The sequence below is a fragment of the Prionailurus viverrinus genome, chromosome D4 (genome assembly GCF_022837055.1).
Source record: "Prionailurus viverrinus isolate Anna chromosome D4, UM_Priviv_1.0, whole genome shotgun sequence".
NCBI classification, from domain to species: Eukaryota; Metazoa; Chordata; class Mammalia; order Carnivora; family Felidae; genus Prionailurus; species Prionailurus viverrinus.
The window spans coordinates 45636754-45658005 of record NC_062573.1 but is presented as its reverse complement, the minus strand read 5'-3'; the positions used below and the strand labels follow the sequence as shown (position 1 = coordinate 45658005).

Genomic DNA, 21252 nt, shown 5'->3' with positions numbered 1-21252 from the left:
ATATTTTTCACCAATTATGTAAAGTATAAATGTCTTAATAGATAAATTCAGGATTTCTATGGTTTCATGTCTTTGTAATTTGAGTAACATTACATAGTAGGAAAATATAAAAGGTATTGATAAGCCATTTTTAGTACTCTTTCAGAAGTTTTCCACTTTATTTCAGTTTGGTATTAGATTAGCTGCATTGGAATCAGGTGATTCTATTCCTTTTAAATAAAATGCATAATTTGGGACTCCAAATTTATCAAATCAAAATCTTGGTGGGAGTGGGGCCAATAACCTGAATTTACTGTTAGGTGATTATTATGCATAATACAGTTTTTAAAACGCTGCCTTAAATTGTTTTTATCAATTGAATCTATAACAGTACATATAGTTTGGTGTTTCATAGAACCCTAATGGTAATTTCAAATTTGTTTTTCTTAACTGTGTTTTAGGGCCAATATGTAGTTAATACTGGCACTACTTACGCTGTTTAATCCACTTTTCTAATAAAAGGCAACCAGCAAACTAATGCCAAACCAGAAACATTGGAAAAGACTGGACATTTGGCTCTGAGAAATGAGATGACTATCATCCTTCACTTCCTTGTGCATATGGCCCTGGGACCAGCTGGAAATACTCAGGAGCCACTATCTGAGGCTACATACCATCAATGACTTCCTAAATCTTTACTGACTGTATTAGATCTAAGCTTTCTAAGAATTTAAAACCTTCTGTAATTTGACCCTCTCTTGCTCTGAATCTCATCTCCTTCTCCTCTTCTTTCCAGCTTTCCCCGTAGTGTGTTCATTCCTGCCTTTGCATGGTTCTCCTTCCCACTGAACATATTGTCATTCATTATCCCCAAAGTACTGGCATGCAATAGGGTTCATTAAATTCTGAGGAATTGATTTTATATCTGGCTCAAGAAAGATATTAGACACATAATCACTGCTTAGATTGAAAACTCTGTGGGGGTGCCTGGGTGGCTCAGTCGGTTGGGCGGCCGACTTCAGCTCAGGTCATGATCTCGCGGTCCATGAGTTCGAGCCCCGCATCGGGCTCTGTGCTGACAGCTCAGAGCCTGGAGCCTGTTTCAGATTCTGTGTCTCCCTCTCTCTGACCCTCCCTCGTTCATGCTCTGTCTCTCTCTGTCTCAAAAAAAATAAATAAATAAAAAGAGTCTATTTCTTAAAAAAAAAAAAAGAAAACTCTGTGAAGGCAAGAAGCACATTCCTTAAAGAGCATAAAGAATGTACATGGTTCCTACATGGAACATTGTAATGACTAGGACTCATTCTGTACAGAGCTTATCCGGGTGTATCATGTACACCAAAGTACCTAATGAATATTATTAGTAGTATTAATAACAACCATGTTTGTTCTGGCCCTGTTGTGGAATCTATGTTCCCTTTAGTCTTTTCATTTTTCATAGGGCACACCAGATTATAGAAGAGGTGGAGTGGCCATCTGTTCTAGATCTAGTCTTGAATACGGAATTTTGCCCTGGGGTAAAATCAAGTGCTCTGAGCGTGTGGCCTGGATATATGTGGCATAACTGAGGCTTTGAATCCTCCTAGTAACTGAATAAAACCCATAAGGGAAATTCCTAGAAGTATTTGCTCAATTTGATTGAGCCCTGATATAAGTTTGTTAATGTGCTTATATGTGAGAGTCATATGCCAAATTCCATCTTCTCAATGGTTTTTGTTAGCTCTGAAATAAATATCAGCCAAAGAACAACATTTAGCTGGAGGCTTAAATCATTTGATTACCAATATGTGCTTGCTTTGAAAAGATTTAGTAAGATGTTTTGGGCATATAAATTTCTTGCTTCTTTAGTGAGAACATTTGTGGAGGACTATAATTTTATTTGTATATGTACAATTGTTAATACTTGGGCACTGGTCTATTCTCTTAATTATGATTTTTTCTATTCTTTTTTCTGAGATTTATTGATATTTAATAGACATATGACATTGTATAATTTAAGGTGTACAGTGTAATGATGTGGTATATGTACATATCATGAAATGTTTACCACAGTAAGGTTAACACATCCTTCACACCTCACATAATTACCATTTTATTGTTGTTGTTCTTGTTATGGTAAAGACATTTAAAATATATTCTCCAGGCAACTTGCAAGTATACAATACACTTTTGTTAACTGTGGTCACCATGCTGTACATTACACCCTGGAACTTATTTTTCTTATCACTGGAGGTTTGTACCCTTTGATCAATGTCTCATTTCCCCCACCCCTCAGTCCCTGGCAACCACTGTTCTACTCTCTGCTTCTATGAATTCAGCTTTAGATTCTACATGTAAGAGAAATAATATGGTGTTTGTATTTCTCTGTCTGACTTATTCCACTTAGTATAATGCTCTCAAGGTCCATCCATGTTGCCACAAATAGCAGAATTTCCTCCTTTTTTATGGCTCAATAATATTCCATTGCATGTATATACACTGCATTTTCTTTCATCCATTCATCCATCCATAGATGGACACTGAGATTGTTTTTATGTCTTGGCTATTGTGAATAATGTTGCAATGAAAATGAGGGTACAGATATTTCTTTTAGATCCTGTATTCATTTTCTTCGGATATATTCCCAGAAGTGGGATTGCTGGGTCATATGGTAATTCTACTTCTAATTTTTGAGGAACTTCTATACTTTTCTCCATAATGGCTGTATCAATTCACATTCCCACCAATACTGCACAGGGTTCTGTTTTCAACACAGCCTTGCCAACATTTGTTATCTCTTACCTGTTTGGTAATAGCCATTCTAACAGGTGTGAAGTGATATTTCATTGTGGTATTGACTTGCATTTTCCCAGTGGTTACTGAGATTGAGTACCTTTTAATGTACTTGTTGGCTTTTTGTATGTGTTCTTTGTCAAAATGTTTATTCTGGTCCTTTGTCCATTTTAAATTGGATTATTTGGATTTTTGCTATTGAGTTGAATGAGTTGTATAAAGTTTCCAATTGGGAAGTATGATGCCTCCAGCTTTGTTCTTTCTCAAGATTGCTTTGACTATTCAGGTCTTTTGTGGTTCCATATAAATTTTAGGATAGTTTTTCTATTTTTGTGAAAAATGATGTTGGAATTTTGATAGGGATTGCATTGAATCTATAGGTGGCTTTGGATAGTATGGACATTTTAACAATATTAATTCTTCCCATCCATGAACATGGTATATCTTTCCATTTACTGGCATTTTCTTCAGTTTCTTTTCATCAGTGTCTTACAGTTTTCAGTGTATATAGATTTTTTACTTCCTATTGTTTTGAGTCTATTGGAAATGGGATTGTTTCCTTTATTTTTTCCAGTGTTTTGTTGTTAGTGTATAAACACACAATTAATATTTGTATGTTGATTTTGCATCCTGCAACTTACTGAACTTGATTCATTTGAATGAGTTTTTAGTGGAGTCTTTAGGATTTTCTATATATAATATCATGTCATGGAAAAACTGAGATAATTTTACTTCTTCCTTTCTGATTTGGATGCCTTTGATTTCTTTTTGCTGCTTAATTGCTCTAGCTAAGACTTCCAGTACTATGTTGAATAAGAGTGGGGACAGTGGCACCCTTGTCTTGTTCCTGCTCTTAGAGGGAAAGCTTTCAACTTTTCATTGTTAGGGATGATGTAAGCTGTGGTCTTGTCATATATAGCCTTTATTATGTTGAGGAATGTCCCTTCTATAACCACTTTGTTGAGAGTTATTATCATGAGAGGATTGTTGAATTTTGTCAAATGCTTTTTCTGCCTCTATTGAGATGACCATGTGATTTTTATCCTTCCTTCATTGTAGTATGTCACATTTATTGGTTTGTAAATGTTGGCCCCATGGTGTATGATCCTTTAATGTGCTGTGAAAACCTGTGTGGAGGAAATGCCATGGTGAAATCTTCAGGGAGTGCATGAGGGCCATCCTGGTCGTTGGTTTTTTTCAGCAGCAAAAGCTGTTGGGGTCCTCTGCAGAACAGGCCACTGTGAAACGAGGTTGTGCCTGCCACGTGTCTGATACTGATAGCCCAAGCCCTTTTTCCTTGTTCCAGACCATTTCTGTACACCTCACTTGTGCCATTCTCTGGGTCAGGTGAAACTGAAGTGGCTCCTTCTTTCAGTGCATCAAAAGGCTGGGGAAGCTGATTGCTCACCCCACTCTCCCTTTCCCAGGGAGGGGAAGGAACTCTTTTCATATTGGTAGTTCCCTGTCTATGCTGAGCAGCACCGGCCTGGGTGATAGGCTGACACAAGCAAAATGAAGCTGTCCTTCTTTTCTTCTACATTTGGTTAGTCTCAGGTTTTTTTGTCCCACTGTGTTTTGGGGCTTTAAAAGGAAGGTGTATACCTTCTCCCTTTTCTTCTCCCTTTTTCCTTGTTATTACTTGCAAGAATTTAGATATGGTGATGAGCCATCTTAGAATATAGAGACCAAAAGCAGTATCCACTTAGGAATGAGGCACAGATGTCTCTCTCATTGCTACTATTAACACTGGTTCTATAGATTCTTGTAAATGAAAATACACAAGAAAAATACATAATTACGGGATGTATACAGCCAAAATGTGATTGTCAGTGACATGTTTTTGGACATAGAAAATCCTAGAGAATCAACTCATGAGCTATTAGAACTAACTAGATAATTCAGCAATAAGTTCTAAACAAAGGTCAACCAACAAAATAAAGTAGCCTTTACAAGTAATAATATATTTTAAAATGCTATTTTAAAATTTTTATTTACAATAATAAAAATAACTATTAAATACCCAGGAATAAATGTTTTAACAAATAGAAGAAACCTATAAAGCAGACTAAAAAACACTGGAGGACATAAATCAACTATTAAATAAATGGAATAAATACTGTTTTAAGAATAGGAAGAGGGGCGCCTGGGTGGCGCAGTCGGTTAAGCGTCCGACTTCAGCCAGGTCACGATCTTGCGGCCCGTGAGTTCGAGCCCCGCGTCAGGCTCTGGGCTGATGGCTCAGAGCCTGGAACCTGTTTCCGATTCTGTGTCTCCCTCTCTCTCTGCCCCTCCCCCGTTCATGCTCTGTCTCTCTCTGTTCCAAAAATAAATAAACGTTGAAAAAAAAAATTAAAAAAAAAAAAAAAGAATAGGAAGAATCAATACTGTAAATGTGAGAATTTATTCCAAAGTTAATCTAAATGTCAGTGCAGTTCTAGATACTGACAAATCGATTCTACAAAAATAACTAAAGGGGCACCTGGGTGGCTCAATTAGGTAAGCGTCTGACTCTTGATTTAGGCTTGGGTCATGATCTCACGGTTCATGAGTATGAGCCCTGCATTTGATTCTGCGCTGACAGTGTGGAGCCTGCCTGGGATTCTCTCTCTCCCTCTCTCTCTCTCTCTCTGCCCCTCCTCTGATCTCGCTTTCTCTCTCTCTCAAAGTAAATAAATAAACCTAAAAAAAAAACTGACAAGTAGGAATAAAGATGGCTAATGAAAAAGAATGGACAAAGAGAGGAATATTTTCCCTACCAAACACCAAAACATGTTATAAAGCTGTGGTAAATAAAACATCATGATTAGTGTAGAAATAGAGGCATAGAGCGTTTGACAGAATAGAGTTCCACCGTTTTACAGTCCCACCAGTAGTGCACAAGGGTTCCAATTTCTCCACATTCTTGCCAACACTTGTTGTATTTTTGATAGTAGCCACCTAATATCTCTGTGCTTTTTAAAATTTTTTATTCAATTTATTTAAACTAAAAAAAGAAAAAACAGTTCATCCATTTCTCCATACCTGCCCCCCCACTTCTTGAAACCACCAATCTGTTCTCTATATCCATGAGCTTGGTTTTGGTTTGGTTTGTTTGTTTTAGATTCCACATATAAGAAGGTTCGTACAGTATTTGTCTTTTTCTGTCTGACTTATTTCATTTAGCATAATGGTCTCAAGGTTCATCTATGTTGTCACAAATGGCAAGATTTCACTTTTTTAAATAGCTGAATAGTATTCTTGTGTGTGTGTGTGTGTGTGTGTGTGTGTGTGTGTGTGTGTATCTCAGTGGACATGTAGGTTTTCTCCGTATCTTAGCTATTATGCTGTGTTGAACATAAGAGCACATATGTTTTTTCAAAGTAGTGTTTTTGTTTCCTTTGGATACACACCCAGAAGTGGAATTGTTGGATCATGTGGTAGTTCTATTTTTAATCGTTAGAGGAACCTCCATACTGTGGTTGTACCAATTTAAATTCACACCAGCAGTGCACAGAAGTACCTTTTTCTTTGCATCCTTGTCAACACTTGTTATTTCTTGTCTTTTGGTAGTAGACATTCTAATGGGTGTGAGGTGATATCTCATTGTGGTTTTGATTTGCATTTCCCTGATCATTGATGATGTTGAGCCTATTTTCATGTAGCTATTGGCCATTTGTATACATTCTTTGGAAAAACGCCTATTCAGATCCTCTGCCAAGTTTTGGCTCAGATTGTTTTTTGCTATTAAGTTGTATGAGTTCTTTGTATATTTTGAATATTAGCCCCTTATCAGATATATGATTTCCAAATATGTTCTCCCAATCAGGAGGTTGCCTTTTCATTTTGTTGGTGGTTTCCTTTGCTGTGCAGAAGCTTGTTCATTTGATGTAGTCCCAGTTGTTTATTTTTTGCTTTTGTTGCTTTTGCTTTTAGCGTAAGACTAAAAAAAATCACCAAAACCTATATCCAGGAGCTTGCTGCCTATGTTTTCTCTAGTTTTATGGTTTCAGGTCTTCTGTTCAAGTCCTTAATCCATTTTGAGTCTATTTTTGTGTATGGTATAAGATAGTGGTCAGATTTCATTCTTCTGCATATGTCTGTCCAATTTTCCCAATGCCATTTATTGAAGATACCATCCTTTCCCTATCATACATTCTTATCTCTTTCATCATAAATTAATTGGCCATATATGTATCGTGATCATATATGGCCATATAGGTTTATTTCTGTGATATGTGTTCTGTTCCATTGAACTATGTGTCTGTTTTTATGCCAGTACCATATGGCTTTGATTACTATAGCTTTTTTAAAAAAAATTCAAGGTAGTTTGATTACTGTAGCTTTGTAATATAGTTTGAAATCAGGGAACATGATACCTACACCTTTGTTCTTTTTTCTCAAAATTGCTTTGACTATTTGGCTCTTTTATGGTACAATACAAATTTTTGGATTTTTCTATTTCTGTGAAAATTACTATTGGATGTTTGGGATTGCTTTGAATCTATGTATTGGAGAGTGTGGACATTTTAACAGTATTAATTCTTCCAACCTTGACTGTGAAATATCTTTCCATTTCTTCAATGTCTGTCTTCTTTTCTTTTCTTTTCTTTTCTTTCTTTCTTTCTTTCTTTCTTTCTTTCTTTCTTTCTTTCTTTCATGTAAAAAAGGTGTTTTTATTAAAGCATGGGGACAGGACCCATGGGCAGAAAGAGCTACACTCAGTTTCTTTCATTAATGTCTTATAGTTTTCAATATATAAGTCTTTCACTTTGGTTAAATTTTTTCCTATGTATTTTGTTCTTTTTGATGCAATTGTAAATGGGATTTTTTTCCTTAATTTCTTTCTGATATTCATTATTAGTGTAAAAAACAGTGACTGGTTTTTGTGTATCGATTTTGTATCCTGCAGCTTTACTCTGAATTTGTTAATTAGATCTAACAGTTTTTTGATGGAATGTTTAAGATTTTTCTTTATATAATATCATGTGCTTTACAAATAGTGACTGTTTTACTTCTTCTCCAATCCAGATGCCATTTGTTTACTTATTTATTTATTTCCTAATTTCTCTAACAGGACTTCCAATGCTATGTTGAATGAAAATAGCAAGAGTGGACATCTTTGTCTTGTTCCTGATCTTAGAGGAAAAGCTTTCAGCTTTCCACCTTTGACTATGATGTTAGTTGTGGGCTTGCCATATGTGGCCTTTATTATGTTGAAGTACATTACCTCTATATCTACTTTGTTGAGAGTTTTTATCATAAACAGATGTTGAGTTTTATTAATGCTTCTTAAGCATCTGTTTATATGATCATATGATTTTTATTCTTTTGTTAATGTGGTATATCACCTTGACCAATTTGGGAATGTTCAGCCATCCTTGCATCTCTGGAATAAATCCCACCTTATCATGGTATATGATCCTTTTCATTTATTGCTGAATTCAGTTTGCTGATAGTTTGTTGAAGACACAATATTTGCTTTTACGCTCCTCAGGGATATTTGCCTGTAGTGTATGTGTGTGATCCTTTTCTAGTTTTGGTATCAGGGTAATACTGGCCTCATAAAATGTGTTTAGAATAGTTTGTCCCTCTTCTACTTTTTGAAAGAGTTTGAGAAGTATTAATATTAATTCTTATTTGAGTGTTTGGTAGACTTCACCAGTGAAGCTGTCTAGTCCTAGACTTTTGTTTGTTTGTTGGGAGGTTTTTGAGCACTGATTCAACTTCCTTGCTAGTAATCAATCTGTTCAGATTTTCTATTTCACCATGCTTCAGTTCTGGTAAGTTGTCTGTTACTAGGAACGTATTCCTTAGTACCAGTTGAAACATTTATTTTGTTTCTGATTTATTTTCATCCTTTATTTTTTCCTGGTGAGTGTAGCTGAAGGTTTGTCGATTTTGTTTATTTTTTCAAAGAACCAGCTCTTAGTTTCACTGATCTTTTCTATTGTCTTTTTAGTTTCTATTTCATGTATGTCTGCTCTAATCTTTGCTATTTCCTTCTTTCTACTTTCTTTGGGCTTCATTTGTTTTTCTTTTTCTAATTCCTTGAGGTGTAAAGTTAGGTTCTTTATTTGACACTTGTTTCTTGAGATAGGCATTTATTACTGTGAACTTTCCTTTTAGAACTATTTTTGCTGCATCCCATAAATTTTGATGTTACATTTCCATTTTCATTTGTCTCAAGGTATTTTTTATTTCTCTTGATTTCTTCTCTTTCCCATTGGTTATTCAGTAGCATGTTGTTTAATATTCACATATTTTTTAATTTTTCAGTTTTATTAATGGAATTAAATTCTAGTTTCATATCATTGTGGTCAGAAAAGATGTTTTGTATTATTTTAATTCTCTTAAATTAAGTTTTGTTTTGTGGCCTAACATGATATATTTTGGAAAATGTCCCATATGCACTTAAGAAAAATGTGTATTCTGTTGCTTGTGGATGGAATGTTTTGCAAATATCTGTTAAATACATCTGGCCTAATGTCATTTAAGACTCATGTTTCCTTATTGATTTTCTGTCTGGATGATATATCCATTGATATAAATGGGTATTAAAATCCCCTACTTTTATTGTATTGCTGTTTATTTCTTCCTGTAGGTCTATTAATATTTGCTTTGTATATTTAAGTGTTTCTAGGTTGGATACATAAATATTTACAAATGTTATATCCTCTTGTTAGATTAACGCCTTTATCATTATGTAACTCCCTTCTTCATCTTTTATTTGCAGTCCTTGTTTTAAAGTCCATTTTGTCTGATATAAGTATAGGTACTTTAGCTCTCTTTTGGTTTCTGTTCACATGGAATATCTTTTTCCATCCCTTCACAATCTATGTATGTCCTTACATCTAAAGTGTGTCTCTTGTAGGCAACAGATAGATAGTGTTGGTTTTTTTATCTATTCCATCAATCTGTGTCTTTTGATTGGAGAATTTAGTCCATTTACATTTAAAGTAATTATTGATAAGTATGTGCTTATTACTATTTTGTTAATTGCTTCCTAGCTGTATTTACAGTTCCTCTCTGTTCTTCTCTTCTTCCCTTGCACTATTCCTTTGTGGTTTGATGACTTTCTTCATATATAAGGTATAAGTTATCCTTATATTCTTTTCCCTTTATTGTTTTGGATTTTCTATAGCTTTATCTTCTTATGCTTACCATAAGGCTTGCATATAACAGCTTGTATCTATTATATCCATAATAGTCTGTTTTAAGTTGATAACAACTTAAGTTTGATCCCATTCTAAAGCTCAACATTTTTATTCTCCTCACTCCATGTTTTGTTTTTGATGTCATGTTTTACATCTTTTTTATCTTTGTATCCATTAACTAATTGTAATCATATCTATCTTACTACTTTTTGTTTTTTAACATTCATACTATCTTTGTAAGTAACTAATCATTATGGTTTTGATTTGCATTTCTCTGATGAGACATGATTCTTTACATAGATACTCCTAAAGATTTGTAAAACAGCTACTAGTATTAGCAAGAGAGATTAACCATTTCATGAGATGTAAGGCCAAAGTACAAAAATCAGATCTATTTTTATATGTTAGCAGTAAATAATTGGAAAATGAAATAGAAAACTTCCAATTTATAGTAGCATTTAAAAAATATTTAAATGAATTCAAGGGAAGACATGTAATCTACCAAATATTGGAATGAATGTAGAGAATGGAGAATTTTCATCCATTGTTGGTGGTTGAAGATTTGGGGGAAAGGTCTAGTTCTAATAAATAAAACATTCACCTATGATATGACTTAGCAATTCTTCTTCTAAGTATTTACCCAAGAGAAATGAAAACATATGTGTGCAAACATACACACAAATGTGTTCAGCAATATTTATAGCAGTTTTATTCATAATAGTCAAGAATTGGAAATAGCCCAGGTGTCCATCTATAAGAAAATGTATTATTATATAATGGAATATTACTCAGCAATAAAATGAAATGAACTTTTTTTTAGAGTTTATTATTTATTTTGGAGAAGGAGGTGCAGGATGAGGGAGAGAGAGAGAATCCCAAGCAAGCTCTGTGCTGTCAACACAGAGCCCAATGTGGGGCTTGAACCCACAAACTGTGAGATCTTGACCTGAGCCGAAATCAAGAGACAGACACTTAAACAACTGAGCCATCCAGGCACCCTTGAAATGAACTTCTGATATATGTAACAATGTGGATGAATCTCAAAAACATGAGTGAAATAATCTAGACACAAACCAGTATATGGTGTACGATTCTATTTATAAATTTATAGAACAAGCAAAATTACTTTACAGACAGTGGTTTTGCCTTTGGGGCGGGGATTTGGATTGGCTAGGAAGGGACACAAGCAAACTTTCTGAAGTGATGGAAGTGTTCTTTACTTTGATGTGGGTCTGGATTATCCAGTGTTTTCATTTGTCAAAGCTGATAAAACTGTAATTAAGACTTATGCATTTCACTTTATATGAATTTCACTTCAAAATGTATTAAAGAGAACCATAATAAATATTGACTTTTCATTAATGATGTGAATGCTCAAGTGTTTGGGGGAGCTGTGTAGATTTCTGCAGCTTCCTTTGAAATGCATCAACAAAGTAAGATGGATTGATGGATATGTGAAAATGCAAAATAATTGTAGCATGTAGGTTGTGGGTACATATTTGTTTCTGTGTTTTTAACATTTATTTATTTTTGAGAGAGAGAGCGCACAAGTGAGGGAGGGGCAGAGAGAGAGATGGAGACACAGAATTTGAAACAGGCTCCAGGTTCTGGGCTGCCAGTGCAGAACCCGATGTGAGACTTGAACTCACAAACTGTGAGATCATGACCTGAGCTGAAGTCGGACACTTAACTGACTGAGCCTCCCAGGCATCCCTAGTGTGTACATATTTGTACACCATACATTTATTTCAACTTTTCTGGATGTTTGAAGCTTTTCATAATAAAATGTTAGAGGGAAATGCACTTTGGAAAATTATGACTTGATTATAGAGAGGCAAAATCATCACTACCCCTCCTTTGCGCCTTTGGAATCATGCAGAAGACAAGAATGATGAAGAAAAATTCAACTCCTTTTCACAGCCAACCTAGGTTATAGCTAAAACTCTGTATTTCAAAATACATGGAAAAACAGTGAAAAACAGGTTATTAGTGAAAGCATGCAAAAGGACACAGATATAAGACACCATGGAAAGAAGACTTAGGTGCTACGTCTCTGAAAGATCAAGACCTCTTAGAAGATGAAGTGCACATGAGGTGCAAATCCGATATCCCCTATTTGCAACAGTGGAACCGGTCTGCAGTGGCTTGTGATAGCCATCCTAGAACTGGTTTGCTTCCAAAGAATTGAGGAGGCAGGGCCTAATGAAGAATAACATAGATAATGAATATCTGAAGGAGGCAGCTTTTCTCACAGCAGGCAAAAGAAGAGTTTCCTTACAGTATTAAAAGAAAAAGACAAAAACAACCAAACCATAACAAAAATAACCTGGTTAATGGAATTCATTAAAAAAATTAAAGTCATATGCAAAGTGTCACTAGTCTGGAAGATAGCACAGGCCCCTCTGCTATGTAACTTTCTGCAAATAGGTGATCTAGGAAAAATTCTCTTTAAAAACTGAGTTCTGAGAAATGAACCAACATAGTATCCATACAAATATACTAGAATAAGAATGGAAAAAAGAAACAAAAAGTAAATGGCAGGAAAAAAAAGTTTCACCACAGATAAGTTGCTATTGAGTAGATGAAAATATATTAGTATGGGGCTCCTGGGTGGCTCATTCTGTTGTGTCTGACTTTGGCTCAGGACATGATCTCGTGGTTCATGAGACTGAGCCCTGCATTGGGCTGTGTGCTGACATCTCAGAGCCTGGAACCTGCTTTGGATTCTGTGTCTCTCTCTCTGCCCCTTCCCCACTCATGCTGTGTCTCTCTGTGTCTCTGAAAAATAAATAAAAACATTAAAAAATTGTTTTAATATTGGTATGAGTTTAAAATGTTAATCATTTCTTCTAAAAGGGATAAGTTTAAGGTAGAATTAAATGTAAGAATTTAAGGAAAGTATGATGAGACATAGGAGCAGATGAACTTAGGCAGATGAACTGCCAACTTGCTAGTTGGCAGAAAAGCAAAGAAGTAAAAGAAAATAAGTTATCTCAGAAAAAATATATATTGTTGGTTTCATAAGAATGTGTGTGTATGTCAATAATTGGTGTGTGGCTGTGGGAGGAATTGCCTAGGAAGGGACATCAGAGAAATTTTTGGAGTATGAAGATGTTTTATATCTTGAGCAGGGTAGTGGCTACATACATGCATACAATTCTCAAAGCTCATTAAACGAAACACTTAAAATGCATGCACTATTTCACTTATTATGTCTAAGTTTAAAAATAAAATGTATTGGGGGAAAAGGATTTATGAAGCATGTGACAGAGATTCAACATATGTATAATTGGGGTCTTCAAGAAGGAAAACAAATCATGGAACGGAACAAATATTGAAGTTGTAATTCAGCAACAATTTCCAGAAATAAAGACTTATAAGAACATAAAATGAACCAGGGAAAATTGATCTTAAATGTGTCGTACCCTAGGCGTGTTTTAGTAAAGCTTCTGGATGGGAAAAAAAGAAAGAAGAGCCAAGTAAAAAGTTCGTGTTGTGTATAAAGGGGAAAAAACAAAGATGAGACAACTCTGTAGCTCCAGAGCTCCCAATAAGCTGGCATGAAGCCTCTGCAGGAACTGCAGTGCACTTCACTTTTTCCCAGTCCTGCTTCCTGAAGCTTCTTACAGCTGTTGTTTCTACAAAAAACCTCCCACACGCAAATTTTCATCTCAGATTCTGCGTCCAGGTGATCTGACCTGAGATGTACCACAAAGGAAACCTTAATTAATTCTGAGAGGTAGAAATAGTTACAGATAACTTTCTCTGGGAGTAATGCAATAAAACTAATCAATTACAAAACCTGAAAACAGAGGTCACTATGACCTCAGTATTTAAAAGAAAAAAATTCTTGGGTCAAGTAGATAAATGTGAACAAATTACAGAATATCCCTAAAAGAATAACATTCTGGAATGATCAGAACCCACGGGATGGCTAAAACAGTGCTCAATAAAATTATAACTGTACATATTTACATTAATAAACAGGAAGAAATGACAATAAACAGCTCCAGTACTAATAACTAGAATCTAAAGATTAAAATAGAAATTAATGAATTAGAAATGTACAATTAATAAGTGAACAAGAGTTGTTTTTAAAAAAGAAAAAGCATGGGGTGCCTGAGTGGCTCAGTCATGTAAGTGTCCCACTTTAGCTCAGGTAATGATCTCGTGGTTCACGAGTTTGAGCCCCTCGTGGGGCTCTGTCCGGCTTAGAGCCTGGAGCCTGCTTTGGATTCTGTGTCTTCCTCTCTCTGTGCCCCTCCCCTACTCTCTCTCTCTCTCTCTCTCTCTCTCTGTCTCTCAAAATAAATAAATAAATAAACATTTGAAAAGAAAAGGTAATAAAATAGATGGACTTGGTGTTACCTTACCTAATTAAGAAAAAAGAAAGTACAACTATGTGAAACAAGTGATAAATAACAGTAGCCACAGACTCGGGGGGTGGGGGGTATCATGGCAGGCTACTTAGCTCAACTACATGCAAATAAATTTGAAAGCCTGGATGAAATGGAAAGTTTTCTAGGAAAATATAATGTTCCAAATTTTGCTCTAGAACAAAGAGAATACTAAAACCAAGTTGTCAGAAAGGTACCTTCTTACCTTCCCTTTCAGTAAATACTAAGTAAGCCAAATTCAGACAAGTGCTACTACAGTAAAGAACAGATCAATTTAATCTCATCAAAACTACTGTAGCACATGGAAAGAGAAAGGTACCTCCAAATTTTTTTTAAAAAGACTGCACACACTGGGTGTTATATGTAAGTGATGAATTACTAAATTCTATTGCTGAAGTCATTATTACACTATTTGTTGACTAACTTGGATTTAAATTAAAAAAAAAAATTGGATGCTTAACTGACTGAGCCACATAGGCGCCCCCTTGATTAACTATTTTTCAAGTTGTTTTTTAAAGAAAATTATTTTGTGTGGATTATTTTTAGAATTTGATGAATAAATTACACCATTATAGATTGTTACAAAAAAAAAAGACTGCATAAAACTAAAAGAAATCAATCTCACGTTAATGTAGAAATCCTATGATAAAATGTTGGCAAAAAGAGGTCAACAGCACATCAAAAAATAATATAGCACACCAACTGGAGTTTATTCCAGAAATGCAAGGATAATTCAAATCCAAGAAAATTACTAATAATCCTATTAATAGCTTTATGATGGGAAATCATGATAGTTTATATGGATGGTAAAATGGGCTTAAGACAATTTGATATTTTTATAAGAAATAAAGGGGCGCCTGGGTGGCTCAGTCAGTTAAGCGGCCGACTTCGGCTCAGGTCATGATCTCGAGGTCCGTGAGTTCGAGCCCTGCGTCCGGCTCTGTGCTGACAGCTCAGAGCCTGGAGCCTGTTTCAGATTCTGTGTCTCCCTCTCTCTGACCCTCCCCTGTTCATGCTCTGTCTCTCCCTCTCTCTCAAAAATAAATAAAACGATTAAAAAAAATTAAAAAAAAAGAAATAAAAATGAGTAGAAAACTATTAAATTACATATTATAGATTAATATATTAAAATATATTTCTTAACATTAAAATATGGCTCTCATCTCAAAGCTGGCATAGTATTTCCTAAGAAGTGAAAGGACTGTCACTAAAGTTAGGAAGAAGTCAAGCATGTCCATCAGTGCCGGATTCCAGCTCCAGCAGGTCCAGGGGTTCCCAAAGGATGAACGGCATCGCGAAAGTAACAAATGGACCCAGACCACAGACGTGTGTTAGACTGGCCGCTTTATTGTGGCAAGCGTGGCATTATATTTGTTAGCAATTTCCTTATAACGTGTGTCATCTATGTTTTCTGGCATTACCTGATTCTAAAGATGTTCCTTTGTGTAATCACCCATTAAGGAACAACATATTTTCTTGTAACGTTCCCTCCTGCCCTTTCAAGGTCATCTAGCTCTCAACACCTCAAGGGGAACGTTTACAGGGATGTGACTTTTTAATTGTTCCTTTGAACCATTTGCAGTACAGGGAACAAAATTATTCACTTTGGTCTGGGGTGCAGGGAGGGAGCCAAGAGGGCCCTGGGAACCCACGCCTTATGTGCTCCCAGAGAGACAATGTATACCTAGGAACTAATGAACCATTCTGTACCTTAACCCACCAGGTCCAGTTGTCATCTGGAATGCCTCCTGGGGGTCAAATGGGCCTAGGGGTTGGAGTAACTTGTATCCTTATATGCATTATTTTGTTGCCAGAGTGGGGATTTCGAACCCATTTGTCCCCCTCCTTGGCTGAGAAATATATGGGGCTGTCCTTCCTTTAGGGAGAGGAGTCTTTATAGGGGGTGGCAAGGGCTGGCTGCATGATTTCCTTGCGGAATCTTCTTTCTTTCCCCAGTGGTTCTTTTCCCGGGGGGCCTGTCGTGGGCAATTCCCCAACCGGCAAATCCCCAGGTGCTTTCACTGGGAGGGGGGCTGCCCTGACCAGCGCTAAGGCCAAATTACATAAAAGCAGGAGTCCAAGAAGCTTCACTTTCGGTGGGCCGCCATGCAGTGCCGATCCGTCCACCGCCCGGGCCCTGCCATCAGGCTGGTTGGAGAGTTTGGCTTCTGGCACATCAGTGCTACTATTTAATACTGTTTGGGAGGAACTTAACTGATGCAATCAGAAAAGAAATTAGAGGTGTAATATTTGGAAAATAAGAGATAAAATTATCAATATTTGAAGATACGATTCAATCCCTAGAAACTAAGGAGCTGAAAAATTATAACAAGTAAGAAGCTTCAGTAAGCTAAATATATGTCAACAATATTTATATATACAAGCAACAGTCAGTATTAGAAGCAGCCCCCAATCAGGTCATGATCTCAGGGTTCGTGGGTTTGAACCCCACATTGGGCTCTGTGCTGACAGTGTGGAGCCTACTTGAGATTCTCTCTCTTTCCTTCTCTTTTTGCCCCCCCACTCACACTTTCCCTCTCTCTCAAAAATAAATAAACTTTAAAAAAAAGAAGCAGCCCCCCAAAAATAAAATGCTCAGGAATAAGCTAGATCTACAAAGAGAAAACTTAAAAATGATTCTAAGAAATGCAAATAAAGATTTAATTGGGAAGGAACTCCATGGTCTTCAATTAGGAAGACTCAAACATGTTAAAATGTTAGCCTGATCCAGATGAAATGTAACATGATTGAAATAAAATTACCAGTAAGATTTGGTTTTTAAGGGGAGGGAAACTAGACAATGTTCCATATGGAAAACCAAACAAGCAAAAATTACCAAGAAAAATCTGCAAAAGAAGGGTAATGAGAGGGAAATAGCCTGCCAAATGTTAACATTTATTATAAAGCCTCACTAGCTTACATATGTTCTAACACTTCACTAATAAAAAGAGAGATGGAACGGAACAGAAAGTCCAAAAACTGACCCAAACACACAGGAGTTCACTGGGAGGAAGGTGAACTTTCTAATGAATGGCTGTGGGACAACTGAGTATGATTTTATGTAGCAATTTCAGAATGATGACCAATGGGTAACAAATTAAAAATTGAAAAATGAAAACTTAAAAGTAGCAGAAAACGTCATGGTTAGAAAATGCATTTATATATGTCTCATTGTGGAGAATACTTTTTGAAGTAACACACTAAATTCAAAAGTGAGAAAGAAAGGAAAAGAACCATTGAGTATATTAAAAATAAGAAATATTTTTCCTTGGCATGAAACACTAATTACTGTGAAAAGAAAAATACAAAGAATGAAAAAATTCACATATGTACAATAGATAAATATAATATCCCCAATATATAAATGATTCCTGTAAATCACTAAGAAAAACAGAAAAAAATGAGAAAAGAAATATATTTCTTAAGGCTGATGTTCAACTTTTTTTTTTCATAAGGGAAATGAAACTTACACATACAGTGAAAAAACAAGCTATGGCAAAATCCCAGATTGGTGTTTTGCTAATGGTATGCAGAAACAAGTACTTTTTTTTTAAGTTTATTTATTTATTTTGAGAGAGGCAGAGACAGCATGAGCAGGGGAGGGGCAGAGAGAGGGAGAGAGAATCCCAAGCAGGCTCTGTGTTTTCAGCGCAGCTCCTGATCCAGGGATTGAACTCACCAACGGTGAGATCATGACGTGAGCTGAGGTCAAGAGTCCCACACTCAAATGACTGAGCCACCCAGGAGCCCCTCTTTTAATGTTTATTTGTTTTTGAGAGAGAGAGAGACAGAGCACGAGCTGGGGAGGGGCAGGGAAGGGGATGGACAGAGGATCAGAAGCAGGCTCCACACTGACAGCAGAGAGCCCAATATGAGACTTGAACTCATAAACTGTGCGATCATGACCTGAGCCAAAGTTGGACGCTTAACCAGTTGAGCCACCCAGGTGCCCCACAAATACTTTCATATGTTCTTTGTAGAGGTATATCTTGGTACTGTCTTGGAGGGTGGGGACATTAACGGTTTTCAGAATTACAGTTAGACACACCCATTGGTCCAGCAATTTCTCTTCCATGGATATATCCTAGAGATGCAAAATGTATACATGAGCACTGTTATTTATTGCAACATTGCTTGAGCTGGCATAAGATTGAAAAACCCAAACAGCGGTGCCTAGATGGCTCAGTTGGTTAAGCTCAGAGCCTGGAGCCTGCTTTAGATTCTGTGTCTCCTGTTCTCTCTGCCCCTCCCCAGCTCTCACTTGCACGCTCTCTCTCTCTCTCTCTCTCTCTCAAAAATAAATAAACTTTAAAAAAGAAAAACAACCCAAACATCTGGCTAGGCTGCTCTCAGTTCACGAAGCCGGGCACCCGAGGTCCAGAACTCTGTCTACCCAGAGTAAGGGGTGTCCTTTTCTCATGCTTGGGTAGGTATGGTATAGACTCCATTGATTCATTTCTGAAAAGGAGAACTTAAAGACTTGTGAAGTAGTCCCATGGTTTTGGATTTGTCTTTTTTTTTATTTTATTTTATCTTTATTGTTGTCTTTCCCACAAATATTTCAACTGCATTTGTACTCAACTTGCCTTGATCAAGTCCTTGCAAAGGATTTCTGATCCAGTTTTAATAAAATAGAAATAGGTTTCTTTCTGTAGCCATATTTCACCAGTTTATGTAATAATTAAATTAATAATATAATTAACCTGTTACAATGAATATACACACATTCAGCAATAAACAAACAACAATTGGCATCAGCTCTGTGGGCAGGAGTAGTTGTGCTCTGGCATGATGAAAAGTAGCCTGCCTGATGCAAGAGCTCACCAACCAGGATATCAGTTCATAAACCTGAAAGAGGGATTGGAGAGTTTGGTTAATCCAGCAAGTTGTTTGAGTGTTCATTTAAGAGAGCTTTTATTACATACAGACAATAAGTAAAGAGCAATCTATTGTGTTCCAAAATAAATAAAATCAGAGTAATCCTAATAAGCAATGATTTGCTGATATCCTTATATTTTTATATTATGACTGCTTTGTCTTCATTTATGACTTCCATATGAGCCCACATTCTTTCCAATGTGTTGCAGGCTTTGGTCAAGGAATTACAAAATGATGTCTATGAAATAAGGCAACAAATCAGAGAGCGTAAAAAAATGCAGAAAAACAGGGATGCTTGCAGAACTTCAACCCATAAAGCCCAGACGTTGGCAGCTTCTATTCTCAACATTTCACGGTCAGATCTAGAGGAAATATTAGATACAGAAGATGAAATGGTAAGGTCATTTAAATATTTATTAATCAAGGGCTCTTTACACATTGAGATTAAGCAAATACTTTTATTTGTTTTATAATTCTTAGAATTTAATCTCTAATATAATATTAATGAAGGTAAGCTTGACAATGTACTAGTGAAAGTTACATCAAGGGTATTAACCAACTCAGAAAACCTTTAGAAAAATTTAACTGTAATACAGAAATAAGCCAGTATGTAGAACCTTTAGACCTGCTTCTTTGTTATTCAAGTCCTTTCCTGTCACTTCCATTTTCTTTAATTTAGTTAATCATATATCTTATAAGATACTATTTTTAACTAAGCCAGTTTGAATGGATTTAGTTAAGGTGGGTCATCGTTGATTTGAGGACCTTTCCTCCGATGTAAGTAAAAATAGTAAATCTATTGGCTTTCCTAGACAAATTCAAAATTATTGTTGATGAAGTTAAAGAAAAATATATTTATGGCTTTAAATTGGCTAAAGTACTCCTGTCTGAGTGAATTGATATGCATACAGATATGAGTCTTCAGTAGCAATTCTGTACCCCTGGGGAGGCCACTGCATTTTTAAACATAGTTGTTTCCTCGTTGACAATAGAAGCTCATTCTATACATAGTCTTCTATGAGACCTGAGGATGATAATCCTGTTCTACTATTAAGTCTCTGAACTTTAATGCATGAATACTAGACTTTATTGTTTGCAAACATTTAAAGAGATGACAGCACTAGTAGCTTCCCAATACATATTTGCTCAATGAATAACTAAAATGGTAGACGTGAATAGTTGTATGAGAACATCCTCCAGCACCCCTGTCAGCTTCTCAAAAAACTTCTGGAGAAAAAAAAATTCTGGAGCAGAGCAGATCTACAATTTGCAAACTGCAAAAACTGCAGTTTTTAAACTTCCAGGAATTCTTAGAAAAGAGGTCAACCTACGAAATTATTTTCATCCCATGGGTGAACAGGATAGTGAACTATCAGTTTCCCTTTTTTTAGCACCTATGCCACAATGCCCATGACTTCTACACTTTGAATTCACTTTGTGAATTCTGAACTTTGAAGGACAGAGCATTATCAAATATAGTATCAAATACAAAACACACAAGAAATAATAGTGTCTCTGGCAAAGGTGTTAACTATACATTATTATAGACATTTAATTAATATTTGTTGATTGACAATGAGAATCCTAACAGAAAATTAGGATTGAGTCCTCCACTGTTGCCTAAGAGCTTTAAAACAAGCAGATTTCCAAAAGCCCTCATGTATGTGTGTATTTGTGTGTGCATGTGTGTGCATACACACAGATAAATGTTCTGGAAGACAGACCCATCGGCTTTGTGTGGTCTCAAAAGATGCCCTCTCTGGGCTTACAAATTAGGAAAAAGTACCCTCTCTGAATGGACAAGTTAGAAAAAAGTTTTCCCTTTGAGTATATGAATTAGATCTCTCTTTATAGTCCCAAAGAGTAGCTGGCACATTTCTGTGAAGAAATAGTACCCCAGCCTCTGCCTCTGGGCAGATGTATTCTAGAGCCAGAACGTACAGCACTGAAGTTTGCATATCACATAACCTTCAGTGCAAGTCCTCCTGGAAGAAAAAGGACACTAGTACAAACACCCTGTTCTAGGAGGATCAGTGCACCTTGATACATTTACTAGGTTTAATTATAGATCAGAGTTTAGATCCCTGCGTCTT

General features: G+C 36.1%; 1 protein-coding gene across 2 annotated transcripts in view; it reads left to right on the top strand.

The window, feature by feature from the left end:
- CNTLN (centlein) overlaps nucleotides 1-21252 on the top strand; it is a 308510-nt gene that overhangs the window by 274519 nt on the left and 12739 nt on the right. For both annotated transcript variants that reach the window (XM_047831088.1, XM_047831087.1), the window contains exon 24: nucleotides 19369-19554. In XM_047831088.1, the coding sequence (XP_047687044.1) occupies nucleotides 19369-19554 (186 nt within the window). The remainder of the gene's footprint in view (nucleotides 1-19368; nucleotides 19555-21252) is intronic.